The following is a 27,885-nucleotide window of genomic DNA, read 5'->3' on the forward strand; positions in this document are numbered from 1 at the left end:
ATCACTCTTTAGTACAGTTTTGTGGTGGCAACTTCAGAAGCAGAGGTGGCTTGAAAATGGGCAGGGATGTCCACATGTCTGCAAGCAATGTACTCCCCAGAATTGCTTAAAGAGAACCCTAAGCATAGAGTCTATGCAACCACCATATTAAGAGGCAATGTTCTTTTGAATTCCAGTTAGTTGGAGATGAAGAACCCTTGGCTTAATATCTTGCTGTGGTCTTCCTTTGCACTACTGGCTGGCTTCTGCTGGTACAAGGGTCGTGGTCTGTTCTACATGGCTTTTCTTAAGCATCTCATCAACTAAGGACTTTTTCCATTTTTTTTTCAGAGTGATCTCCTCCATTGTCACCAGTGGAACTGCTTTAGGAAGAGCGTCTTCCTATACACCAAATTATGCCAAAGCAAAAATAGCTGCAGCACGGTTTTTTCAGCTGGTGGATCGGATTCCCCAAATAAGTGTTTATAGTGACATTGGAGAGAAATGGGTAAGAACAAAGATTAGTATTATCAATCTCGATAAAATAATGAAGAGTAGAGACATCACACTGGCAACAAAGTGCTGGTTTTAACCTTTAAAGCCCTAAATGGTTCTGGCCCAGGCTACCTGTCCGAACGTATCTCCTGTTGCAAACCATCACAAAGTTTAAGATCATCTGGAGAGGCCCTGTTCTCAATTCCACCGCCATAGCAAACATGATTGGTGGGGATGAGGGACAGGGCCTCCTCAGCAGTGGCCCCCCGCCTGTGGAATTCCCTCCCCAGGGACATCAGATTGGCCACCTCCCTCCTATCCTTTAGAAGGAAACTCAAGATATCGAGATTGGTTATTGCTCCCTCCCAAGAAGTAAGCGTCTTCTGATTTCCTGGCTGCAATCTGCATCTGCAGTAATCTTTGCACCTAGAAATGCAAAGTCTGTCACTTCTCACAAGTGTACATTTAAACTTACCTACAAGGTGTTTCAAAAAGATTGAGCCAATTTGGGTTGTTGTAGGTTTTTTCGGGCTATATGGCCATGGTCTAGAGGCATTCATGGCCATATAGCCCGAAAAAACGTACAACAACCCAGTGATTCCAGCCATGAAAGCCTTCGACAATACATTGAGCCAATTTGAGATCGCTATATATTTGCAATTATGAACTGCTCATAAATGAAGCTCTTACCACATGAAAGGATGGGCCATAGAGTTCCAAATGATGACAGCTAGATGCCTCTCCCAACACACAAACAGCCCCTAGTGCCAGACATTCACAAAATTGCAATCCCATAACATAAGGTCTAATGAGATATTCTCCATTTGCAGTTATTTTTTAGATTTGTTTCTGCCTCAAAATGGTTCACAAAACTTGATAAATTGATAACTCAGTAAACTAACTTTTTGCATAATTGTAACATAGCCATAGTGAAATATTCTCCTTTGAAATTGAGTCCATCATTTTAAAACATTCTGCAATATCTTGTCTCTAGCTGGGTGGGTGCTGGAATTGTTATCAACATTTTTTTCTACCTGATAATTGCAACTATCAACAGTGTAAAACCCTGATCCAGTTAATCAGAAAGCATGTTGAACTAATGAGTGGAGTATGCCAGCCACACATACATAACCAGTTTTGCCACCTTCCTGCAAGTGAAAATTGAGAGCTTTAGCTATCTGGAAAGCTATCTGGAATCCTGATTTTTCTGATTCCAGGTCATGGATGTTGATTTTTCCTTGTAACTAACAGCAGTGTGCTGCACCCCAGAAACTATAGTGATAAATGATACAAATCTCATGTACACCTTTATGAGTAACGCAAGGCAAATATCAATGCCTTTTAAGCATGATATACTATATATAGTATTGGATGAAAATGAATCAATTGGTGAACTTTTTATTGTTTGATAGCTCTGTCATCTCAACAATAAATGTTGATTTTGCCTTGTGACTAGCAGCAGTGTGCTACAACCCGGAAACTATAGTGATAAATGATACAAAGGTCATTTACACCTTTATGAGTAATGAAAGCAAATATTAATGTTTTACTTCTTTTTGTAATGATGCAAATATGAGGAAGTCAGAGAGTACTTAAAATAGAAATATTTTAGAAATCCCATATCATTTTCTTTCCTTATTTAATGTTGCGTATTATTTAAAGGAAAGGGAAAAGCTGACTCGTTAAATGACATACTTAGCCGTGTAATATATTTACTTAGAAAGCAAGCTCCATTGGACATTTAATCCCCTTTCTGGTAAGATAAATCATGGATAGGACAAACCCCGTCATGGGACTTTTTAAGGACAGCAACTGGACACTGCCTTTGATACCTTTCTTTTGATTTTCATCTGCTACCAAAGTGTGTTATTAGCCTTTCTGGGCAGCTTAGATTGAGAAAATAAAATCTTATTCTTATTATTTAAAACTACTCAGAAAATATGCTGGCATTCCTATATCCACTAAAAAATTAAGGAAATGGGCTCCTAAGACTAATATCTAAAGTGGGGGACGATTTGCTTTGTCACATCAAAACTAACAATGAGTCTTGTGGCATTTGAAAGACCAACAGGTTACAGCAGACTTGGGTCCCAAGAGGTTGCTGGCCTACAAATCTCAGAATCCTTGAGTATTGAGGCCAAAAGAAATGCTGAACCATTATCTGGAAGGAGTGCTCCCTCAAGTGGTGAAAGCCATCTGGTCATCATTGCACATTACTCTTCTGCAATAGATATCCTCTTGTTTCGTCTGTTATGTTTCACTTGCACAATTCTACAATACTGCACTTCAACATTTTACTGTAGACTTAAACAACTGATGGTTCAGCTCACCTCCACCTGCACCACATACTATTTCAGGATATACTGTGTTGCATTTTAGTTTTTTCCAGATGCATTGAGAATCCTTCATCTAGCATTTTGGCAAAATCCTTTTTTCTAACTAGGGGTTGCCAAGTTAGGAGCATTCAAGACCCTGGAATATTAGGACTTTAACTGAGATATCAGGACTGAACAGTCTTCATAATGCATGACTTTATAATGCATGACTTAATCACTTCTGATAAGGATCCAGAGTTTTAAGAGTTTTTAAAGCCTTAACACTAACCAGAAGTAGGGGATACTTCTCCTTGTCTGGATAGCTGGTTGAAGTTCTATTCTCCCCACTCCATTGTCCATATATCGAGCATCAGTAAAAGGAATGGCTCATTTTCATGTTCCTCACTGGCCATAGAGCAGTGGTTCTCAACCTGGGGTCCCCAGATGTTTATGGCCTTCAACTTGCAGAAATCCTAACAACTGGTAAACTGGCTGGGATTTCTGGGAGTTGTAGGCCAAAAACATCTAGTTGGGAACCACTGCCATAGAGCATTGCAAGAGCCTGGACAGTTGTATCAACATGGCGGGGCACCCACAAAATCAACAGGAAAGAAGGGATTACTTAGCAGATGTGACCACCATGGCCAAGCTCTCCTAAGGGAATAGACCCTGGGACTAATGCTGTCTCAGCCAGCTGGACCATCTGGACACTGATGTGATATCACAGAAGTTTGATCCTGGTGCATGTGGCTGCTATTATGGTCAATCTGAGACCAGTTCAGATATGTAGATATGGCCTTTTGGTCATACCATGGTTACTGGAGCTCTGGTAATGTCTTCTGGTGTGATACATTAAGCAACCTCCGCATTCAACAGCTCATATCTTTCATATAATACACCAGCATCAAGTCTAACATAAAATATGTCTTCAGTTAGAAATTCACTTTTACAAGCTCTGCATTCAAAAAAAGATGTTTCCCAACTCTTTTAAAAACACATTTCCAAGTACAGTTGGCCCTTTGTATTCACAGACTGTATCCACAGATTTAAACATCACAGCACAAATATATATTTAATGATTCCAAAATGTAAACTTTAATTTTGCCATTTTATTTAAGGGACTCTATTTCAGTATGTCATTGTATATAACGGGACTTGAGCATTCATGGATTTTGGTCTTAGCTGCATAAGACTCATTTGTGAGGCCAATAAGACCAAATACCATTCATTGTCTTTCCAGGATAATTTCCGGGGAAGTATTGAATTTCTGAAATGTACATTCACCTATCCCACTCGTCCTGATGTCAAAGTGCTAAAGAGTCTTTCAGTGTCAGTAAAATCTGGACAGACCCTTGCTTTTGTGGGAAGCAGCGGATGCGGCAAAAGTACATGTGTCCAACTTCTGGAACGATTTTACGATCCTGATGAAGGAAACGTGGTAAGCAGCTCTCCTTGTTTTTATAGCAAAATGATACTGATGAATACAGTGAATCTTCCATTCTTTGTTGATTTTACAAAAAAATTGTACAATATGTCTAACTGTAAAATAATAGGCTGCTTCATATGTCTGAAAGACGTGTGTCTACCTTTTAATGGTTAACAAAACAAAATACAGGCTCTGTAGCTTTCTATTGTTTAACATTCCCGATAAGCATCTTTATCTAGGAAGGTTAATTTGGAAGCTAAAACATCAAACTTTGTACAAGGGACCCTTGTTTGAACTCTTGAGTCACACATAAAAGAGCATCTCCTCAAGTGAAAAGCCTGACATCTAGCCTATTGGCACATAGACATGGTGGCCTAAATCTAGTCCATGTACACAGGGACGGCTCAACCCATTACGCAAAGTAAGCATTCGCAATATAGTTGATTTTGCCCAGGGGTGCTCTTGAGGTGCTCTTGGGAGAAAATAGACCTTGCGAGTTGTAGTTACTGGGATGTATAGTTCACCTAAAATCAAAGAGCATTCTGAACTCCACCAGCAATGGAATTGAACCAAATATGGCACGCAGAACTCCCATGACGAACAGAAAATATATATCAATGATTGGTTGGGGGGGGGGGGGTGCCAAAATACTGTTTATTACCATTGAAAATTACCTAGGGCCGCCTCTGCGTGTACATATCCCATAGCAAATAATCAGAAGAACATTAAAATGTCATGCTGAATCAGACCAAATGTCTGTCTAATTCAGGTGATTATTCGTCACAATTACCATCAGAATTTGGAGAGAAAGTCATCTCCTATTCTTTGCCTCTAGAAACCAGAATTGCGAGCCATTGTGCCTCTGAACTGAGGCAGAGTAAAAAAAATGATCTTCACTCTGTAGAATTTATTTTAATCAACTTTCAGAAAAGACAAGTACACAATTTTACAGATTCTCTCTGCTTTGTCCATTTGTCAACAAGCTTTCATATTCCCTTATTTAAAAACGTTTTAGATTGAGTTGTGTGCCACAAATGCACCAATATCTTTGCCTCTCCATGAAACATGAATCTTCGTCCTCATGGGGCTTCTTTCAGGGATCCAAACAAGTGACACTCTGATGGGGCAAGATCAGGACTATAGTGAGGATGCTTTAACACTTCAAAACAAGGTTTTTGGAGAGTGTCAACAGAATAGGCATGCAACAATATGTCAAGCAATAACATAACACCTTTTTATATCAGTCCTCTGTGTTTAGTCTGAATTTTAGACTTCAGTGAGAATCTCACTGTAATGAGTACTGTTCATTGCTGAACGTATCACTACACGCTGTTCTTCTATAGTGGAGATCACAAGGGGGCCACCATTTTTCTTTCACCGCAGTTGCAAATAATTGATACAATACTTTCAAAACTCTACAGCAGTGACTGGGGAGACAGCAACTTTGTACGGAAAGTGCTGATAAGATAGTGAGGCCAGCAGGAGTTTTAATATAACCAGAGTGCAGATAATTTTGACTTACCCTTGTATTTACCTGTCATAACTAATAACAATTGATAGCCCCATCCTTCTTCAATTTGGCCATTATCCAAGCTCTTCACCATGTGAAGCAACTTCCTTAAGTTTAACTGTATGCTGCACTGAAGAATTATTTCCCTTTGTATCTTTTGAATCTCCTTCTGAAAAACTTCATTGGGATCCTCAATGTTATGAGAAGGGGAAATCTCTCCCTCCACTTCCTCCCACAGAGGCAGAATTTCTCATACTTTGATCATGCCCTAGCTCTTCACCATTGTTCTAGTAATAGTAAATGGTGTGTGAATTGAATTGGAATCATAGCATATATACAGGGGATGATTAACCCTCCCCTATCCTATTGCAATCCTCTGTCTGTATGTCTGTCTCTCTCTCTCACACACACACACACTCACACAGACAGACATTGATTGCTATTGATGGTAGTGTGAACAGGGGAAGCTCTTTTTTGGTCATGGAAACTCTTCTCCTGCTTAGTTGTTAACCTGGCTTCTTTAGCAGAGGAGCAAGGGTAATGCATGGCTCCATCACCTTCTTTCACCACTTTCTTCACATGACAATACACATGAGAGGAGATTTTGCTATTCATTTAGAAGGTTTCCATGTGAGCATAGTCCTTGATTTTCTTGTTTGTGTGGATTACCTCCACACACATATGAACTTTTGCTCTTCAGTTGCCTTTCTTTCTATGAGAAGAAAGTAACTATGGAGTTGCTCCTGTGTTGAAAAAGGAGAGGTAAGCAACACTTGAACAGGACCCATAAATTCATATATTTTAAATGCGATCCATAGGAAATCATTGTTGCAAATTACTACCACAAACACACTTTTTAAATGGTTAAGCATGGTTCCATTGGACTCCACTGGAGACATATCCTGAATAAATTCAAATGAACAATTTCAGAAATTCCATATAATAGTCTTATTTTATACTTGAATCACTGCGGATAAAAGTTGATTTCATAGAATCTACAAAACAAATTGTCTGGTTGAATGTATCAATAGTCCTTTTATTTAGTTTCAGATTATGAGTCCAATGTTTGGACTATGGCACTGCCAACAAACGGGAAGAAAAATATCAGCAAATCTGAGTTAACAGAAAAAGAAAAAAACATTTAGGGGAAGCAAGCTAGGAGACATACTACCTAGTGAATACTAGACATGATTTAATGGCAACGGAATACTGACTAGCTATCTGAAAGAAACCAGAGAAAAGTGTATGAGGAACAGTGTCGGAACCCAGATGCCTTAAAGAGCCAGACTCAGGAGCATGTCCAAAAGAATAGTTTATTGATACAAAGCAAAAGAGACTCAGAGACACTTGCTTCAGTGTCTCTCGTCAAAAACTCAAAAGTAGCAGTAAATTTAGCTTGAAAAGCAAATTAAAGCAATAATCCGGATTATCCAGGAAAAAGATCCGAACTAAATTCAAGTACTTGCAAAATCCTGCAAAATCACACAGCAAACAAAGGATGATCAAACAAAGAGCCATGAAGAAAGAGCCGTGGTCCAATGCTGTCCAAAGTTGAAGAAAGTCGAGTCCAAAGTTGCGAGGTTCCAAAGTCCAGGAGGCAGCGTCATCATCAAAAGCAGTCTGAAGTCAAGGAAAGGGGAAATCCGCACTCACAAGAATCCAAGCCGAGTTGTAACACGAAGGTAAACAGCAACCTTCAGATCCAAGACCCAAGCCCAACACAAAAGCAGCAGCGACAAGATCCAAGGCACAAAACCAACACTTTGCCTACTGCAAAGTTCTATCATTTCAGTGCCTACTTTTATCTTACAACTCATCATCCGATGATGAGCTGCTCTCCACCCCATCATCATCACTTACAGCTGGCTTAACTTCTTCACCTGAATGCCGACGCCCATCCTTCCAACTCTTCCACCTCTTGTCAAGAATTAGTTCTCTCCAAGAATCCCCAGTATCTCCTGATTGCCAATCCCCACCACCAGAAAACCCTGCAAACGTGTCACTAGACATTGGTTGAGTACACACATCCTGAACCTCTTTTACCTTAGTCCAATCCAATGATTCATCCTCATCCCCATCACTCCCAGACCCATCATTCCCTGAGAAACCCTTGAAATCTTCCTCTTCTGTGGGAGCAGTAAGTATATCCCGAATCTTCTTTCTCTGTCGCTCCTCATCTGATTCCTGCTCCCGAGTAACTGTCTTAGTTCCCCTATTCCCATCCACTGTAACTCCTTCCTCCTCGTCACTTATTTCACTCTTAGAAAACCCTTCGAAGTAATCTTCATCCGTGGGTGACATCAATATCTCCCGGATCCTCTTCCTCTGTTGCTCCTCATCTAACTCCTGAGCACTCCTCTTCCTTCTTCCAGTACGCTCACTACCAGTTGTAGCGTTGCTATCAGACTCTACTACAACAAAAAGACAATTTTGAACAGCCATAGTTCACACAGCAACATTTCTGTAATGAAGAACAGGCCATAATTATTTGATATATGCTACTCATGTGAGCTCAGTGAAACTTTGTACTTAATTACATGAGGCTGTGTTCAGCAAAGGTTATTTTAATCACAATTACTTCAAGCCCATCAGTACAACATGCAATTTGTTTAAATTCTAAAATTGAGACTCCCCCATCCTGAAATAAATATGATTTATATGTTTTGTGCTTTTGATATACAGCTGATAGATGGACATGACACCAGGAAAGTCAACATCTGCTTTCTGAGATCCAAAATTGGAATAGTGTCTCAAGAACCTGTGCTGTTTGACTGTAGTATTGCTGAAAATATTCGATATGGTGATAATACCAGAGATATTTCTATGGATAAAGTGATAGCAGCAGCCAAGAAAGCCCAGCTACATGACTTTGTCATGTCACTTCCTGATGTAAGCAACTTTTTCTTAATCATAGCAATGTTTAGAAAAGGCATACAGGGCTATAAACCTAAGAACAGCCACTGTATGTTGAAATATGTTATAGATTTGTTTGTCCTTTAGCAACTTGACCATCAGCTGATTGTTAGAGAGTGTTTTGTGACATTTAGAATGTTGAACCGAGAATGTGAAGACTCAAATTCAATTCTCTGCTCATTGAGTAATTTTATGCTAGTCACCACCTTTGAGACTAAAAGGGCAATTGTGAGTATAAAATGGTAATTGGTTTTGTGTAACCTAACCAGACCTGCTCATGGGGAATATGGGACAAGAAAGTACACAATATAAAGCAATTTTGTGGATTATTTAGAGAAATAACTCCAGGGTCAGTGGGCCAAAGCCTTAAATCCCACCTATCTACGAGCTATGCCAATTGATGGGAACTTGATTGTGACAACATTGGGAGAGCTACACGTTCCCCAATTGCAGTCTGTTGGAAGATACTGCGATACCCTCTGGTCCCTCCATTATTTCCTTTTTACTTCTGACTTGACAATTAGAGGGCCACAAAGTGCCTTTCAGGGACCAGTCTTGGTCCAAGTGCTCTTGGCTACGTCTCTGCTGTCAGGCACATGGGTTTTCTCCTGGCTTTCACATGACTCCAGATTGAATTGTGGAGGTCTAGTCACTTATTTTCATCGGTGTAAGGAACTTGGATTAAGATGAGAATGATGGGGAGGAGGTGTTTTGTTTCCCAGCAGCAGAATCCGAGCCCAAGTTGGATGAGCAGCCTGACATTGTAGAGATTGCTACTGCTGAGCAGGAGCAGGACCCTCCGGGAATGGAAGCATCTGAGTCTGGGCAGGATGAGGCTCTTCAGGAGAAAGAATAGGAGTTAACTCTCCCTGCCCAGCTTCAGCATATGGTTGATGCCACCCAGCTGCGAAGGTCCAATTGGCTGGCTCAAAAGAGGATCTTGTGGCTGTAAGGACTTTTCACAAGCAGCATAAAGGGCTGGTGTTTGTAACAGCTCTTTGCTGGAAGCAATTCTTGTATTGCTGCTACAGCTGATAATCTTATTGGTGATCCTCATGCCATGAACCTTGAACCATGCTCTTGGGATCACAGACTTGGACTTTTTGATGAGACTCTGTGTATTTGATCTTATGGAACAGACACTGGAATTTGCTTTGGTTTCCCCTTTTCCTTGGACAGACTACAGCTTGAATCTTGGATTGCCTGTGACCATGCATTGGAAGAAAGGCTCCAAACCCTGATAATCAGGAAGTTAAACTGATTGGTGTTTTTCAAATAATATGACAGGTGATATGAGTACCAGTGGTTGAGAGGCACTGGGTGGATGACATTGGGTGGTGAGGTTATTTATGATCCCCAAAGTTCACCCTGTCTGTCTGTTTAAATCCATTCATATTTGAAAAGCATCCAGTAGACTATTACTTCCAGGTCAGCTTTGTACATGTTTTCTCGGAAGTAGGCGCATTTTAGGATTTTAGCATTAATGGGTGTAATTTTAGCATTCAGCTATAAATATCCAGCTTTCACATCCTAGGACTAATAAAAGTTTCCTGTTCCAATTATCCAAAGTTTCTTCTCCATTAACCTAAGCCATTGACAATCTCCCTTCCCCAATAAGGAATAAAGGACTACTTCGTAAGCCCAGAAGTAGGTCATACTACCAATAAAACTGCAATAAAATGGTTCATGCTTCATTTCCCCTACAAGCGACAGAATCTTTACTTTGCTTTTCGCTGTTCTGATGATAAAGAGTGCCACTTAAAATTCAGACATTTTATGTCTTCCAGAAATATGAAACTAATGTTGGAGCTCAGGGAGCACTGCTCTCTCGTGGGCAAAAGCAACGGATTGCTATAGCGCGAGCCATTGTTCGAGATCCCAAGATCTTATTATTGGATGAAGCAACATCTGCCCTTGATACTGAAAGTGAACAGGTAAATAGGACTGGAAGTAAATTGTTTGTGGATTGACAATCAGGGAGCAAGTTGGATAATGTATTTCCTAAAGGCTACCCACACTTGGTTCATATTTGCATGCTCTGCCTTGAATTTCAGCAGCATCAGCTCATCATATGTGAATCACTGCAAAACACATCTTTTTTGTCAGTTCTCATCCGTGTAAAAAAAAAAACCCTGAGTACCAAAATTACATTTTGGTTAATCTATCTGAGGAACACTGTTAGTATTAGAACATTGATTTTATACTTCTGAGTTCATTCTTAAATGTGAATCAACCTATATATATAAAAAGCAAAAGCAAAGTAGATTTCTGATCCACAAATAGGAATAGAATGTAGACTTGGTTAATATATTTTATCAGAACCACTAAAAAAGTTCCAGAAATGGTGCAAAGACAAGATGGTAGGGAAAATATAGGGGATAGGACAGAAAAGAAACAAGGACATGGATTGGTCCTTGACTCTTCAGGTGCAAGATAGAGACTGTCTTTGCAAATAGAGATGGCAAGTTCAGTGCAGAGGTATCAGCGTTCGGTTTACTGGAATGCACAACTTCTATTCTGTTTCCTCTAAATCACTTCTCACTCTAAGTTGATACATGTTTTGATGCATTTAAAACTGGTGGTCTCTTAATGTCTTCTATTTTCCAACTAAGCAGAGGAAACTTTCAGATGACAAGGGAGGTTGATAGGGTGATAGAGCAAACAACCAACTTCGAACAAGACTGTATCTCAGCATATAAGGGAATGCAAAAATCTGAGTATTTTCCCCCTCCAAAAAAGCCAAATTTAAGCATTTTCTTTCTCTTTGATTGCTGAAGCAAAGCCATTTCTCTGTGATTGTCTCCCATTCTATATTTTCATTGTATCACTTGAGGCAATCCTACAGAAATAGTTCTGCAGCAGCAAGGCCACAGCGTTAACCTTTTTGTTTAAATTCAATTTGTATGTTATGTTCATCATTGGACTTGACAGTCTTATCCCTATGTCTCTTCTTTTCTATATGCACCATGATAAGGCTTCAAGGATTTGTAGAGAGATATTTCATCCTTGTTATTATTGGAATTATTACTGTTGTGTTTTAAATTCTCTGTGTTATTGTTTATATGTGAGTTATATTAATTGTACTGTTTTATTTGCTTGCTGTTTTGTTTTTTACTGATTTGTTGTTGGGCTTGACCTCATATAAGCCACCCCGAGTCCCCTTGGGGAAATGGTGGTGGGGTATAAATAAATTTTATTGTTATTATTATTATTATTATTATTATTATTATTATTATTACTACTACTACTACTACTACTGTCAGTTAGCAAACATGTAGGATATTTTTCCCACAACTGCCAAAATATTTGGTACTTGTTGGCCTCAAGTACAGTGAAATTTTGACTTAGAGAAGGAAGCATTTGCTGTTCTGTCTTGGGCAACAAAATATTCAACCCTAAGCTCAACTCATAGAGACTCAAGTGTGTATGCATCAGGTATTGTCCTCTTCCCCTTTTGAATGTATGATTAATGTCTTTGACAACAGAACAGTTCTGTCTATTAATCATGGTTGTTATATTGAAAGGCAGTTGACAAGTCACTACCTTAAAAATGTCACTCTATAGCAACTCACAGCTTTTCTTGTCTATGGATTTATTTTTGTCTCTTTTGCCTTTAGACAGTGCAAGCTGCTCTTGATAAAGCTCGAGAAGGCCGAACCTGCATTGTAATCGCCCACCGGTTGTCCACCATTCAGAATTCAGATATTATAGCTGTGATGTCACAAGGAGTCATCATTGAAAAGGGCACACATGAAGAACTAATGGCCCAGGAAGGAGCATACTACAAACTTGTTACAACTGGCGCACCAATTAGTTGAGCCTCCACGCTCACAGTATGACATGGCAGACATACTTTTCTTTGGGAACTATGAAGACCAGTATAAGAATATCAGCACTCTTTATTTTAGGAAAAAAGAGCTGTGCTGTTTTATAATAATATACATGTGCAGGTGAAAACATGGTATGAACAAGGTGCAGCCTGATGACTTTGGCACTACATTTTATGAAAAATGGCAATATCTCTAGGAAACTATGAAGACTTCTAAGGAACATTTTGAAAAAAATCAGCTCAGTGTCATCTAAAATAGATTATGGCTAGATCTAAACTAATAATCTAGTTTCGCAACATGCAAGTTTGGTGAAGGTAGTAAAAAAAGAGCAAGACAGTCCTGAACCCAGAGTGAAGCACCCATCCACATGTTTCAATGTTGCTGAACTTAATTGTTTTAATTAAGGAAATATTGAGATCAAAAACTTTCTATGTGTAGAGAAAACACCATAAGCGCCTCTATTATAAATTAATATGCTCCACTCTTTGAGTCTAACCTACCTCATAGGTTTATTGTGAAGAAAACAATGGAATCATGTACCCCCACAAATTTCTAGGTATATAAACATATTGAATATTTGTTTCTGTGAAAGAGACCGTTCATTGGGATATGACTTATGCCCAGACCCTTGACACTGTGTTTGAAAACATTGCAAAGTTCAATGGATGAGACAATGAAAACTGGGCTATTCTGCCTCCTTGAGGCCAAATAGCTGGGTATTGTTAAAAAGTAAATGCATTGTTAACTGCATTAACAAAAAAAAGCAAATGAAGCAGCAGTTCTACTACATTTCAGTCAATGTATATTTGGGGTAATGGACATATTCCTGGTTGCCACATTTCAAGAAGTACTTTAAGAAATTAGAGCACATCCAAATAAGCTCAAACTGGTAAGAATTCTGGACACCAACTGGAAATCAGGAACTGCTAGATTTAATCTGGAGAGGGATTTTTTTTTCATATCAGGAGCAACTTGAGAAACTGCAAGTTGCTTCTGGTGTGAGAGAATTGGCCGTCTGCAAGGACGTTGCCCAGGATGCCCACATAGGAAGCTGGAGCTGACAGAGGGAGCTCAACCTGCTCTTCCCAGATTTGAACTGCTGATCTCTCTGTCAGCAGTCCTGCTGGCACAAGGATTTAACCCATTGTGCCTCCGGTGGCTCCTTGGAGAAGGAATGAATAAGGAAGAACATAGCTGCATTTGTCAAGTATCTGAAAGGGTATCATGCAGGTAGTTTTTTTGTTGTTCCAGAAGACAAGGATGAAGTGATGGGTGGAAATGACAGGAAGCAGATTTCAGCTAAGCATTCGCAAAAGTTCCCTTTCAAAGAGCTGTTCAGCAGCAAGGAAGAGTGTCGTGAATAGCAGTGAGTTCTTTGATGGAGATATTTCAGCTCAATAATCACCTGTCAGGAATAATGTGCCAAATTCTGCATTACTGAGCCCGCAACAAACAAAGAAATGGGCTGGATAGTCTACAAGATCCTTTCCAGCTCTTTAGAATTTACAATAATTATGAGAGAGAAGAACTAGAGCTACATATGTATGTCCTGGTTTTTCAACTTTTAATTCAAAGCACTTTATTATGAGCTAGTCCATTAATGCGATTTCAGTTGAGTATTAGTGACAGTTGTGACTTACCTATGTAGCACATTAAAATTATGGATATGAGGGTCAGCATGGTGTAGTGGTTTGAGCATTCAACTATAACCCTTGATACCAGAATTCAAATACCCATTGGGCCATATAAACTCATTGGGCGACCCTGGGCATGCTACACTTCCTCAATCTCAAAGGAAGACAAAGGCAGCCCTTCTCTGAAAAACTCCTAAGGTTTGCCTTAGGATTGCCATAAACTGGAAACAACCTGAAGGCAAACAATGACAAGATGAATCATAAATAAGGGTGATTAATTATAGGAATATGATAATTCTGCAACAAGCATTCTCTTTATTCAAATGGCATTTCATAACTCTAAATTTTAGATAAGACTTGGGGGGTGGGGATCATTTTGTCAACAAAATCTGTTAATTATGCATGGTTTTATTTGGAAACATCCATGCTTGCAAAATTTTAATTATATTAAATTAAAACTGAGAATTCCCTTGTGTAGCTATTAGCAGTTTTCAGAGAGCACTGCTAAAAGGGAAAGAGTGATTGGGGTGACAATTGGCATGAGGTGAACAATATTCCCTGGAGTCCTTACTCTGTGTTGGAATTCATCATGCCTTGCAACTTAAGTTCACTGTGTGCCATTCCAGAACCGTCAGTTCTTGGATTGGATGCTGTTCTCCTAACAGGACCATATTAGAAATGTTTACAAAATTACAAACATCCCCACCACAAAAAAAGGGGGGCTTATCCACACTATACCCAATTACAGCACTTTTATTCCACTTTAACTGTCATGGTTCCATCTTATGGAATCCTGGGTTTTAAGAGTTTGGTTAACCACTGGAGCTCTCTGGCTAAAACTTCTAACTATCCCCTTCTAAACTGCCAATCCCAGGATTTCATTGGATGGACAATAGTAGTTAAAGGGACATAATAACAATCATAATGGTGATGTAATGTGAATAGGCCCCAGATTGCATTATTGGATGGTGAGATGGAAAGGAAAACTTTAGGACCTTAACTGTAGATTAACAAGTCATCCTCTAGAACAGGGGTCCACAAACTTTTTAAACAGAGGGCCAGGTCACAGTCCCTCAAACTGTTGGCGGGCCAGATTATAATTTAAAAAAACAAAACACATGAATTCCTATGCACACTGCACATATCTTATTTATAGTGCAAAAACATTTAAAAACAATACAATAATTAAAATTAAGAACAATTTTAACAAATATAAACTTATTAGTATTGCAATGGAAAGTGTGGGCATGCTTTTGGCTGTTCAGATAGGATTGTTGTTGTTATTGTGTGCTTTCAAGTAGTTTCATACTTGGGTTGACCCTGAGCGAGGGCCGGGTAAATGACCTTGGAGGGCCATATCCGGCCCCCGGGCCTTAGTTTGAGGACCCCTGCTCTAGAAAGTTGGGAAAAGAAGGGACTGGAGGAATTCAAAGTTAGAGTTGACATTTTCACACTTCATCGGGATCAGGGTTTTTATGTGGGAGCTGGAAGGGAAGAGTGTCTGAAAGAAGGAACAGGTTAGAGTTCAAGGAAAATGCATATGCCTTCAAGTGGTTTGTCAACTTATGGCTTTTCATAGGCAAGGAATAGTCACGGGTGGCTTTGCCAGGTGGACAAGATTTATTCAGAGCGGGTTTGCCTTTTTCTGAAGCTGATAGTGACCTGCCCCTGTCTGAACAGGGATTGAACCCTGGTCTCCAGAATCACAGTCCAGTGCTTAAACTACAATATCATACTAGCTCTCCCTTCTCACATCAATGGAGGAAGGTGGATAAAACCTTCAGTTCTTCACCCAACTTAGAGTGCATCTACACTGTAGAATTAATGCAGTATGACACCATTTTAACTGACATGGGTCAATACTATGGGGTACTTGGCAGTTGAGGCTTATATAATGTTTTTGTCTTGTGTTGTTGTAGCTTTTTCAGGCTGTATGGCCATGTTCTAGAAGCATTCTCTCCTGACGTTTCACTTGCATCTATGGCAAGCATCCTCAAAGGTTGTGAGGTCACCTCACAAGCTCTGAGGATGCCTGCCATAAATGCAGGTGAAACATCAGGAGAGAATGCTTCTAGAACATGGCTATATAGCCCGAAAAACTTACAGCAACGCAGTGATTCCAGCCATGAAAACCTTTGACAATACACTGTCTTTGCCTTCTCTGCTAGTGCCTCCTCAAACCACAACTCCAAGGATTCCATATACTTGAACCCTGGCAGTTAAAGTGGTGTCAAATTGCATTAATTCTATAGGGCAGATGCACCCTTAATTGAGTAAATTTGATCGATTTTAAATATGACCTGATAAAAAACACCACACTTTGAAAAAACAAACAAACAAACATGGTTATGGTATTTTATATTTATACAAGTGTTTATGAAGACCACAAGTGGTTGACACCATCTGAGAAGATATGTCCATCCTTCTTCCACACACAAGACAGAACACTTCTTCAAAAACAATGCCTGCTCAAAAACATGTAGGATCATCTAAAAGCATGTCTCTTCAGAATGAATGTTTTATATGTATAGAAATGTGTGGACAACTGGACATATGTTTACTCAATTACAAGATATCATAGAAACCAGCAATCTAATACACAAGTTCGGGTTTTTAAAAATCATACTATAAATGCAGATTCAAAATAGATTGCATACTGCCTTGATGAGCATATATATCTTCTCTGTTTTCCCAAAGCCTTCCTGAACAAGCCTGAGTGTAAAAGTCCAGAAGTGAGTAAAATTGGCCACATTTTTTTTAGCTGTACAGTGTCCAATGTCCGTATTTGCTGCTTTTGTCCTTTTTAAGGTAAAGATAAAGATTTCCTCTTGATATTAAGTCTAGTCAGGTCTGACTCTGGGTGTTGTGCTCATCTTCATTCTAAGCTGAAGAGCTGGCATTGTCCATAGACACCTCCTAGATCATGTGGCTGGCATGACTGCGTGGAGCGCTGTTACCTTCCCGCTAAAGAGGTATGTATTGATCTACTCATATCTGCATGTTTTTGAACTACTATGTTGGCAGAAGCTGGGGCTAACAGCGGAAGCTCATCCCATCCCACAAATTTGAACCACCGACCTTCCAGTCAGCAAGTTTTGCAGCTTAGCCATTTAACCCGCTGAGCCACAGTGCCCCCCTTTTATCCTTTTTAGACATCAAATATCTTTTTCTACAAAGGCTGAACAATAATACGAGCAACTATCCTAGTAAACCTGTTGTGAAAATGAAAAAGACACAGGAATATGGTTATTCAGTGTGCTCTGTAGACAGAATGAAGACCATGTCCATAGCTGGCTTTTCTTCTCTCTCTGGACCCATCTGCTATTGATCCATTTGTACTAAAGAGCTTCAAATGGATAACATCAATATTTTCTGACGTGTCTCTCTTTGAGAGCGATGTTCAAGACATTTACATTATTTCCCTTTTCATCTCAAAATTGTACATGTCCAAATGAGGAGGGCAGCATTCATATATATGCAGGATTTCTGAAAATGACATATCAGCGCAAAACGTGTGACCTATGGGTATGTCTTGAGAAAAATAGTTTCAGAGTAAGTAATTATTTTTGCTTTATCTTTGCAGAAAAATCGGACAGATTTTTTAAAAAACTAATAATTACATCTTGAAAGTATTTGACTTAGATGGCTGGATCTTACGTTAACCAAATTTTATTATACATTCATTACTCAGTTTCCGGTGAATTATAGCACAATACAATGCATGTCTTTCAAAATTACATCCAATTGAGTTTAATGAGGCTTATCTAAGTGAGTTCAAGCCTGCAGCCTATGTCTTGCCTTAGACACGGGAGTGAGAGAAATGTGCACTTCATCCGGCTCATGCTAATTCTAGAATACCTGGAAGTCTAAAATTTGGTTCTTAATAGAAAGGTCTGAAAAATGGACATCTTTGCATCTAAACAAGAAAAAAGCAGAGTCACAAAATAGATGTCAGAACAGAGGTCAGTATATAGAGCAACCCATATACATTGCTGAATATCTCAATCAGTGGTTCCCAACCTGTGGTCCGTGGACCACCAGTGGTCCACAACAACTAAAATATGGTCTGCGGCCTCACTGTTACTACACCATTGCAACGAGAGCGACTGGTCTCGCAAAACCCTCTTATAGTGCTGAGGCTGATTAAATATGGTTTTCTGTGGGTGAGCAGAGGGTGACTACTGGATGGCTTATGTTCTGTATCAGAAACTACAGCTGATGTGGTCTATTCAATGCAATTTTATGAATCAGCAACCCAAATAAAGCAAATCTATTGTTGACCAAAACCTGATTGGTAACCCTTTTGGTACTAATGTTGGAGAGTGGTCTCTGGTAAAAAAAAGGGGTGGGGGGGTGGGAACCACTGATATAGATGTTAGGGAGAACCTAACTGTATAATACGGAAAATGAAAGATCTGTGCTTGTGGAATGTATGTTGCCTCTATTAGTAACTGTACATACTTCTATATCTATCTGTCTATTTATACATACACAAATCTGTACACATATATAAAAAGCAGTATTGAATAAACCAATACTTTTCTTGGGTTGGAAAGGAGGACTAGGTGGGTAAAGCACCTTTCATATCACAGATGGGCATCCCCATCAAGCCTTAACAACCAATAATATTCACAAAAATCTTCCAAAACCAATGAAAGTTCTGACAAATTATGCTGTTTCGTTGCATTTTATAGTATTGGGAAAATTAAATCAAAAGCCTGGCCAAACAATTTCTTTTTTTGAATTACAAACCCCCCAGGGATGTAATTATCCATTTTGATTTTCTATGTAGAATAGTGCTTATGGTTGTTCAGAACAGAAGAAAGCAAGCCTTCAAATATGGGCCTTTTATATGTCCCAGGTTCTTCTATACCAAATACAATCTAACAGCTATTGGAGCTTCTTTTCTATTTGCTTCATTAGCAAATGTATGCAGTATGGGACCAAAGCCACTACTGTGAGTGGTATGGCAGCACTTTTGCAGAAGGAAAGGATGTAAAACAAATACTCAGTGTGGGTAGGTATTTTGATAAAATCATACAGCTGCAGGGTAGCCAAAGAAGTGGCTATGCAGAGCATCCTGAAACTGGGCTTATAACCATGTTTACCTTTACAACTTATGACAAACATGTCAGAATTAATGCTGAGACCGAGCCCAAAGAGGGCACCCAAGTTTCTCACCAGTCCAGCAAAGGGAGTCGTGTCGATATTGATCCACTCTGGGTTGGCACACCATTTCTTTGCCTTCGGTACAGACCATAGAAGGTCAATGTCAATCAGCTTGAGAACCAGATACAAGCCAAGAGCAGAAACAAAGAGAAACACATTGGTCTGGATGTATGTCTTTAAGCTTGCTGTCTGAATGGCTGGAGCATATTCAAATGCTTCTGCAACTAGCATACCTGTGAAATAGAAATGAGGCATTAGAGTTGATTAATTTACACAAGCAATATTGATTTTCGGACTTAACTTTAAAACTGCAAAAGATGTTGACTTGACTGTAAAATGTATTCCTGCTTAACTGGAAATTATTACGACAGAACCCAAAGGTCATGTTTAAATAATTGTTTCTAGTACTTGGACACAGACTTGACAATTTCTGATTTTGGGATTTGTACAGATCAGTATAGAGCTAGGGTATTATTTCACTTGGTTGTTTATCAGAATTTCCTAGGATTTAAAATATTGTCATAGTCAAAATGGAAAGAACATGAGAGTAAGATAATTTGGATTCAGGCAAAATGGAAATTGACAGATGCCAAGACTTTTACAGAAAAACAGGATGAATTACATTCAGTCCTTTGTATCATGGGCTCTGCATTCATAGATTCAACCAATCATGGCTTGAGAAAAGCCTTAATGTTTCCATTTTGTGCCACTTCACTAAACCATTGTACATTATGGGACTTGAGCATCCACTGAATCTGATATTTCCACAGGGCCCCAGAAGCAACCCTCTGTAGGTCCCAAGGTGCTTTGTACTTTGAAACTCTGTGAAGCTAGGCAAAGGTACCTGCATGTCCTTTCATTTTGGGCAAAGCCACCCCATCCCATCCCATTAGGACTGTTGCCTTCCCAGTGGGGAGAAGAGAGCAGAAAGGTATCAGGCTTTGTTTTTGTTACCAGCACTTCTATGCACTCTGTTTTCACTTTCCTTTGGAGAAGCGAGAGCTCTGTTGGAAGAGAATGACTGCAAATAAAAGTGTGAGGTTGAACGATAAGGAATGTGGGCACCTTTGCCAGGCTTCAGGGTGTTTTTTGCTATCTCATCCTGTCCCTCAATCTGTCCAGGCTTCCAGTTAAAAGTGTCCAATCCCATATCCAACCTGACAATCCATACTATGCAAATACAGCACTCTGGTAGCACTTTAAGTGCCTTGACTATATCCTATGGAATCTTGGGATTTGTTGTTTTATGAGGTACTACCTGTGAAGCTGTAGTTCAAGGTACTAGAGAGTTGTAAATCCCTCAGCAAACTAAAAATCCCAGAATTTAACAAGCTGAAGCCATGTGAGAAACAGTGTTATCAATGTGTGTGAATACAGCCACAGAAGCCCACCCAAGATCTACCAGCCATAGCACCTTGGGTCACAGTTTTGTTCCTCTAAAAGTCTTTGTGCAATTGTCAAGAAGGACCTTTACAAGGAAGTCCCTTGTAAAGGTCCAACAGAGGTAGCATCACAGTCTTGTACTTCCTTAGTCTTCCTTGCTTTAGCTCTATGACCACAATGTGCAGTTCTTTGCATGTCAGTCTGTCACAACTCCCAGTCAGCTTAACCTACTGGATGCTGGGGAACAACAGTAGATAAGCCCTATTAATGCCCTTTTCATGGGCACATCCAATGGTATCTATTTAAGTAATTTTGAAAAGGAAATACTAGACTACATGAAGATTCAAAGTGACTTGCTACTGTCTATCTCTTCCATCTGTCCCCTTGCTTAGATTCAGAGGAGAATCAACAGTATACAGTCTATTCTGATCCCTACTTTCAGCTATCCTAATTTTGTTCCATTGCCTCCTTGAATGATAATGATTTTTAGTTTACCATTAGTCATGCTAAGTGGAGTTTTGTGGAGCAGCAGTCCAAAAAGTAACTTTCCAAACATTGTTTAATCATTTTCTTTGTGGAGAACCTTTCTCTATCACTTTCTAGCAGGCTGACTGCACAGCTCCCAACAAGTTCAAGTCTCATTTCAAATAGATTTTATACTTATTCTACTGCAGACAACTTCATGACTTCAAAGTTCAGAATATTAATAAACATGTCATAATGTAAGAACTTACTATTCACAACACACTATAAAATAAAGTCATAGAGTAGAACATGCTTCAGATTTTGAAAACAAGCTTCATGGCATGGATCGATTGTCAAAATAAATTCCAGATTAGATATTTCCTATTTCCCTGCTTTAAATCCCAGCTATTATATCAAAAACATTTTCCATTGTTTCCCAAATCTATACATTAATCAAGAAGAATAAAGACATTCCTATTACCAGCAATTACTCCAAGGATAACTTGATGGGGAAAATGTGTTGCTATGAATACTCTTGACACGCACACACTGATCTGTATAATCCAGAACACGCTCCACAAGAAAGACCAGGTGAGTCTGTAAAAGAAAATATAGGGCATTAAATAAAAATAATAGACAATGGATTATAAAGATCCTTTTTCATTTTCCCAGAGCTTAGAAAGTTACTATTTTCTTTGCTGGCTTGCAATGAGTTCTGCAAGTTGTAGTCCAAAAGACAAATCCCCCAGCTATGAATTGTTCTCTGCAGCTTCTGTGGTAGCTGGTGGCTCTGCTCTCAGTGGGACAGAAAATCTACCCCTTGTTTTGACTAGTTTTAAAGCAGGCATGGGCAAACTGTGGCCCTCCAGATATTTTGGACTTCAACCCCCAGAAATTCCAGTTAGATAACAAACTATTAGGATTTGTGCAAGTTAAAGTCCAAAACACCTGGAGGGCCGAAGTGTGCTCATGCCTGCCTTAAAGGAACCAACCCAGGTGCTGATCTTACTTTGGGATTAGTACCCTGGAGAGCTTCTTTAGAGTCTGGATCCATAGCCCCAATAATATGGAAACCACCATCCACCACTGTCTCATAGACCAACTTATTTCTATTTTTTCTCCTTTGCCATCTTCATCTCTCAGTTTCATCCTTTTCTATACTTTCCTATATCATCTTTTCCACTCTTTATTCCTTTAGTTTTTGAACTTGAGAGAAGGGACCAAAGGTTCTGACAAACTCAGAAAAAAACACTGGTGCTGAATATCTGGAATTCTACCCAAAGTCCCCAAATGGACAGAGAGAGAGCCGATTCGCTTGCAGGCTTTCAATAATAATAATAATAATAATAATAATAATAATAATAATAATAATTCTATCCCACTCTCTCTCCCTGGGGGGACTCAATGCAAGTCTCATTTATATACAAGTGATATGTTAAGCAAATGAACACCAGAAAACTTCCATGTACTTTGTTGTTGGAACAAAGCACACAGTAACAACAATTGTATAGAACATGGCCATACAGCCTGGAAAACTCCCAACAGCCCAACAGTAACTTGTTTGTACTTTAACCATGACTTTTATATGTGAAATGAATAAAGTCACTCAAGCAGAAACTATGAATTATGGGAATAGACTGACCTGTGGAGGTTGATAGCTGTTTTATCTTTCTGTCTCACTGTATAGCTAAGGGCTGCTGACACCATTATGTACCAAACACATGAAGATCCCATGGCATGACCAGAGGGGCTTCCTATGGAAATAATAAAACAAGATGATGGCAGAGTACCAAAAGCCATGAGAACATCATCTAAAGCTACAGCTTAAATCCAACTACTTGTCTCAAAAAGACTCTCCAGAAAACAAATGAAGTATTTTTTTTATCTCCAGACAGTTAGAGAGCTCCACTAGAAATAGTATACACCCAAGTTGTATTTAACTCATCCCTTCCTCCCCCATCCCCATTTTGTATCTAAGTTGCTCAGAGTGGATGGGGGCAGTTTACTAACCAGATAATTTACAGGTTGAAATCTGCTTTACTTCACTGTTGGAACAGCATTGTGTGCCTTCCAGCCATTCTTGGTACCCTGCGATGGTATCTGTCATCTGCTTGTGCATGATAAATTGTTTGCCTGGAGCAAGCTGCTCACAGAGAGCTTTCATCATGTCACTGTCAGCCCACATCTAGTGCAGCCCACTGGTAAAGCTGTGTTACATGAGAGGCTGGAAGCATCTCACTCTTCAAGCAGCTAATGTAGGCCTTCACCTTTCAGGAATGTTTACAGTGTTGGTCTGTCCCAAGCTCTTTAATTGGCTTCCATACCTAAAACCCTGGGTGGAGAGACTCTAACACATATAGCTGCTACTATAATGCCCCAGTTTTTCAGGAACATTTTATGCACTCTCCATGCTAAACTATTTATTTCTTCACTAATTTATATGCTGGTACACATTTTGAAGTCTGGGATTTTCATTTCACTCTAATAAATCTAGTAATGAACTCTCATCAGATGAAACAAATATGCCCCTCAAACATTTTAAGGATCCTTTATTCCTTATGAAAGAGATAGAGGAACCTCCTGGTTTAAGTGGTGGTGTGTCCCTTAGCAACTTTGCTGAGATACTGGTACTAGAAGTGGTGATTGCAAAACAGGGAATCACTAACTGGTGAAAACACTCCATTTGCTATGGGAGGCTTGGAGGATGACATCTATGAGTCTGATTCCCATTCCTTGCATCTAGGCAATAGGAGTTGATGTTGCCAGGTCAGGGGTGGAATGAAGGAGCCTGGATAAGGAACATTGTGCTCCACTGCACATCCAACTTTCTAAAAACCGTATTGAAACTTTGTGAATTACATTAAGGAAGATTCTCTCTGATGGACAGCTTAACTTCCATCATCAATGTTTTTGCAAGGCATAAACTGAGCGAAACACTTTTGGATTTGAGTTGTTGAAGTCTGTGACAGCATTTAAATGGGGGTGGGGGGGAGACAATTATTAGTGACTTTCAAGAAAGTCAGTGAATGTTCAAGTAAGGTATAATCTTATTTTTAAAGGCACTTTGATCTAAGTTTCTTGTTTTTGTTTTCCCCCCTTCATTTTTATTTTAACAGACAAAAGGAAAAAATATCTTAGTTCAAACATTATCCCCACTTTCCCTCAGCAGCCTCATGGTGATCCCTTCATAATTAGGATGAAACAAACCATAAGATGAAAGGCTACATTGCAAGGGGACTCTGAAGGGAAAGGATGGTTGAACCCACTAAATGCAAGTGTAAATTATACAGAATACCCAAGCTCTTGAGTGACGTGCTGGCAAAACCTTCATTCCGTAATAATAATAATAATAATAATAATAATAATAATAATAATAATAGCAGTAGTAATACCGTTGACCAATCTTTGAATGTAAATCCCCTGCACTTTAATTTCTTTAATTTTTCTCCCACTCAAGACAGAGGCCTCTTCCACACAGCTGAATAAAACCCCACATTATCTGCTTTGAACGGAGATATATATCATTGTGGATTGAGAGCCCTTCCACACAACCCTATGTTCCAGAATATCAAGGCAGAAAATCCCACATTATCTGAATGTGGACTCAGATAACCTACTTCAAAGCAGATATTGTGGGATTTTCTACCTTAATATTCTGGGATATAGGGCTGTGTGGAAGGGCCCTCAGTCCACAATGTTATATATCTCAGTTCAAAGCAGATCTTGTGGCTTTTTGCTTCTTCTTTTTTTGTCGTATCTGCCTTGATATTTTGGGTTATATGGCTGTGTGGAAGGGGCCTAACTCAATATTCTGAACGTAACTTTTCATGACTCAGGGCTCTTCTACACAGCCATATAACCCAGAATATCAAGGCAGAAAATCCCACAAAATCTGCTTTGAACTGGGTTATCTGAGTCCACACTCAGATAATGTGGGATTTCCTGCCTTGATATTCTGGGATATAGGACTGTGTGGAAGGGCCCTCAGTCCCCAAATGGTAAATTTCTGGACTGAGCACATCCATCCAATACTAATTGCTTACCTGGTCCTGTTTCACATGTTATGGGAAACTGCTCAAGACATGGGCTTGTTTGGTTAGGATAGATCATCGTTTCTTGGACCCACCAATATGGCCGATGACCAAACAGAATCCTGCCAGAAAAGAAAACAGTATCTTCAGTAAACACACAAACACAAGACATTATCTAGTCACATACGATTTCTCTTAAATCAATTGTACTTGTTTGTTCACTAAAATAGAGCAATCATTTTGCAAAAGCTGGATTCATAAATATTTCCATTTTTTTCAAGTTCACAGGGGAAAATGTCAACACTTCAAACTCTAGGTATTAAATACTGTGATCAAGCAAATCACAGCTTCTGGAAGCTTTCTTATCTCTAATGGGCATGTATTCTAGACATTGAGGAAGTTCAGGGAAAGCATTCAAAGTAGCCTTACCATTTAAATATAAGATTGAACCAGTCACCAATCACTGCCACCCAGATCATTTTTGTCCCAACCACTCGGTTAAGCTGGAACCAGAGAGGAAAATAAATTGAGAAAATATTCCGAGGATCTCCAACGTGTGACATGAAATTGAGGAAGCTCTGATAAGACCTGTAATCCTTCTGCAAATGCTGAATTATAAGCACTCCATTGCTATGGAGGAGATCCATTTCCACAGGTTAAAACCTCTACTAAGACTTGAGTCCCTCAAATGAAGTCCTATAACTTTGTTTTTGCTCTTTAGCTAAAATGGAAGAAGTAAAACCATGGAAGGGGGTGTTTAAGACCACAAGAGTGGTGGTGATGGTTTGTTTTTGCTTTTATATTGTCAGTTCCTGAAGCATGTGACTCTTTGCATAGCCCTCCTGGTAAGGAAAACATGGGGGGGGGGCGCTTTTTGTTTGTCATTTTAATTGGAGGGAAGAGAACTAGAGGACATGCTGATCTGCAGTAAATTGTGAGCAAAGGTGTGTAACGCTCAATACATATCTTATGTAACCATTGTATGAACAGTTGGGCCATGTTTGCCTTCACTTTTTCGCACAGCTCATTTAATCCAAGACTGGGCATTAGTAATTTGTGTACTTGATTAACTGCTGCTACTATCAAGACCAAGAGAGATGTAGGAATAACTCATCTCAGAAGTCATAAAAGTTTTACATTTCAATGTGAAATTAATACCTGCTTCTCTCCCTACCCTTGTGTCTTAGCACACCATCTGCTTTTATATTACCATTTTTAATTGTCAGAGTGAAGAGCTTTTAAAATAATTTTAAAGGAGCTGTTCCAAAACAAGTTATTCCCTTTGAATAAGTCACAATGATGCAGTAAGTGAGGAATCAGTCACCATCTACACTGCCATATAATGCATTTCAACTGCATCAAATGAGTCCACACTAGGGATCCCCAGTCTAAGGCTAGTGGGCCGGATATGACCCTCCAAGGTCATTTACCTGCCTCTCTGGGTCACTCTAACTCTGAATTGTGTTGAAGGCACACAACAACAACAATGCTAATTAACTTGACTATTTCATTAGCCAAAAGCAGGCCCACACTTCCCAAAGAAATACGGATGATAATAATACTACTAATAATATAAAATGTTATTTATACCCTGCCCCCTCTCCCAAAGGGACTTGGGGTGGCTTACAACAAGTGACAGATACAAAAATTATATAGAAAAAAAATAAACAAGAATAAACAATAAACCGTTATCACCTTAATACAATTTAAAATAACATAGGTGCAAAGACGCCACCACTTTGTAACAACGCTACCACTTTGTAAAGGCGACATCAGAAGCAGTAGGGCTGTCACAGATTTATCAGGGTCTCCTACTAGTTGTAATGGATTTATAAAATTGATAACATAGTTAATAGCTTGTAATACTTTGTTGGTCTTTCTCCAATGTGTGCAGCTTGACTTGAAAGTATTCATAACAGAGACTTGACTTTAAGAGAAACTGTAACAAGTTTATTGAAGTATAGAAGAAGCTTAATGGTTTCAATGTTTCTTAACTCCTAGAGTCACATTTCTTCAGTGGTTACATTTATAACATTTCATAAAACAACTCTTGAGAGGACTGTTCCTTCCACTAGACAGGTTTTAAACTTAATTTTCTTCAAACTGTGTTTCTTCCCTTAACCGATCCCTTCAGGTACTAGCTTATTCTTTCCCGATGTTATTTCTGTTGCAGTAAAGATTCTTACTGGGGTTCTCTCCCCCTTTTTGCTCATACATTAATTACTAATCTAAATAAGTAAACCACACAGGCTAAAAACCTAAACCTTCCTAGTTCTCAACACAGTAGAACCAGCCTTTCCCTGTAGTTCTCTAACTACAGACTGCTTCCCTGATTCTCAACACTGTAGAACCAGCCTTTCCTGCAGTTCTCAGACTACAGACTGACTGTTTTAAAATGCCTGCCCTGCCAAGTGGCAGTTGGCTCCTCCCCTTTTTCCATGACAACCCAGCTCAGAGTGAGCTGAGCTGGCTACCATCCCTCCCAGTTATGTTATTTTAAATACTTACCCTTTTAAACACCTATCTATAATTATACATAACCGTAGGTTAAAATTCACACTTCACCACAATAGGTATTAATAAATAACAATTACAAGCTATTTGCCCTTTAAAACAATCTAGATATATATCACTGTTTAAATAAGTCATCCTTATTATTGAACTATCCAGCAGTTACGATTAAAGTCTCATAGTCATTCAAGTCCTCTCCAATAGTTACAGTCTGGCCGTTCTCA

At 39.2% G+C, this 27,885-nt stretch overlaps 2 protein-coding genes across 5 annotated transcripts in view; one reads left to right on the forward strand and one right to left on the reverse strand.

The window, feature by feature from the left end:
- The window catches only part of ABCB11 (ATP binding cassette subfamily B member 11), a 118,923-nt gene extending 106,167 nt beyond the window's left edge, over positions 1–12,756 (forward strand). For all 4 annotated transcript variants that reach the window (XM_067471774.1, XM_067471769.1, XM_060778567.2 and 1 more), the window contains exons 25-29: positions 331–487; positions 4,030–4,227; positions 8,408–8,614; positions 10,426–10,572; positions 12,256–12,756. In XM_067471774.1, coding sequence (XP_067327875.1) covers positions 331–487; positions 4,030–4,227; positions 8,408–8,614; positions 10,426–10,572; positions 12,256–12,456 — 910 coding nt within the window. In that variant the 3' untranslated portion in view covers positions 12,457–12,756. The remainder of the gene's footprint in view (positions 1–330; positions 488–4,029; positions 4,228–8,407; positions 8,615–10,425; positions 10,573–12,255) is intronic.
- Positions 12,757–18,992: 6,236 nt separating this feature from the next.
- G6PC2 (glucose-6-phosphatase catalytic subunit 2) lies at positions 18,993–25,797 on the reverse strand. Its single transcript, XM_060754980.2, has 5 exons — positions 25,580–25,797; positions 25,163–25,272; positions 22,762–22,873; positions 21,601–21,716; positions 18,993–19,504 (listed from the first exon to the last, which is right to left on the reverse strand). The coding sequence occupies exons 1-5, from the start codon at positions 25,795–25,797 to the stop codon at positions 18,993–18,995; spliced, it is 1,068 nt and encodes a 355-aa protein (XP_060610963.2).
- Positions 25,798–27,885: the final 2,088 nt, after the last annotated feature.

Source organism: Anolis sagrei, chromosome 1, assembly GCF_037176765.1.
Source record: "Anolis sagrei isolate rAnoSag1 chromosome 1, rAnoSag1.mat, whole genome shotgun sequence".
Classification (NCBI taxonomy): domain Eukaryota; kingdom Metazoa; phylum Chordata; class Lepidosauria; order Squamata; family Dactyloidae; genus Anolis; species Anolis sagrei.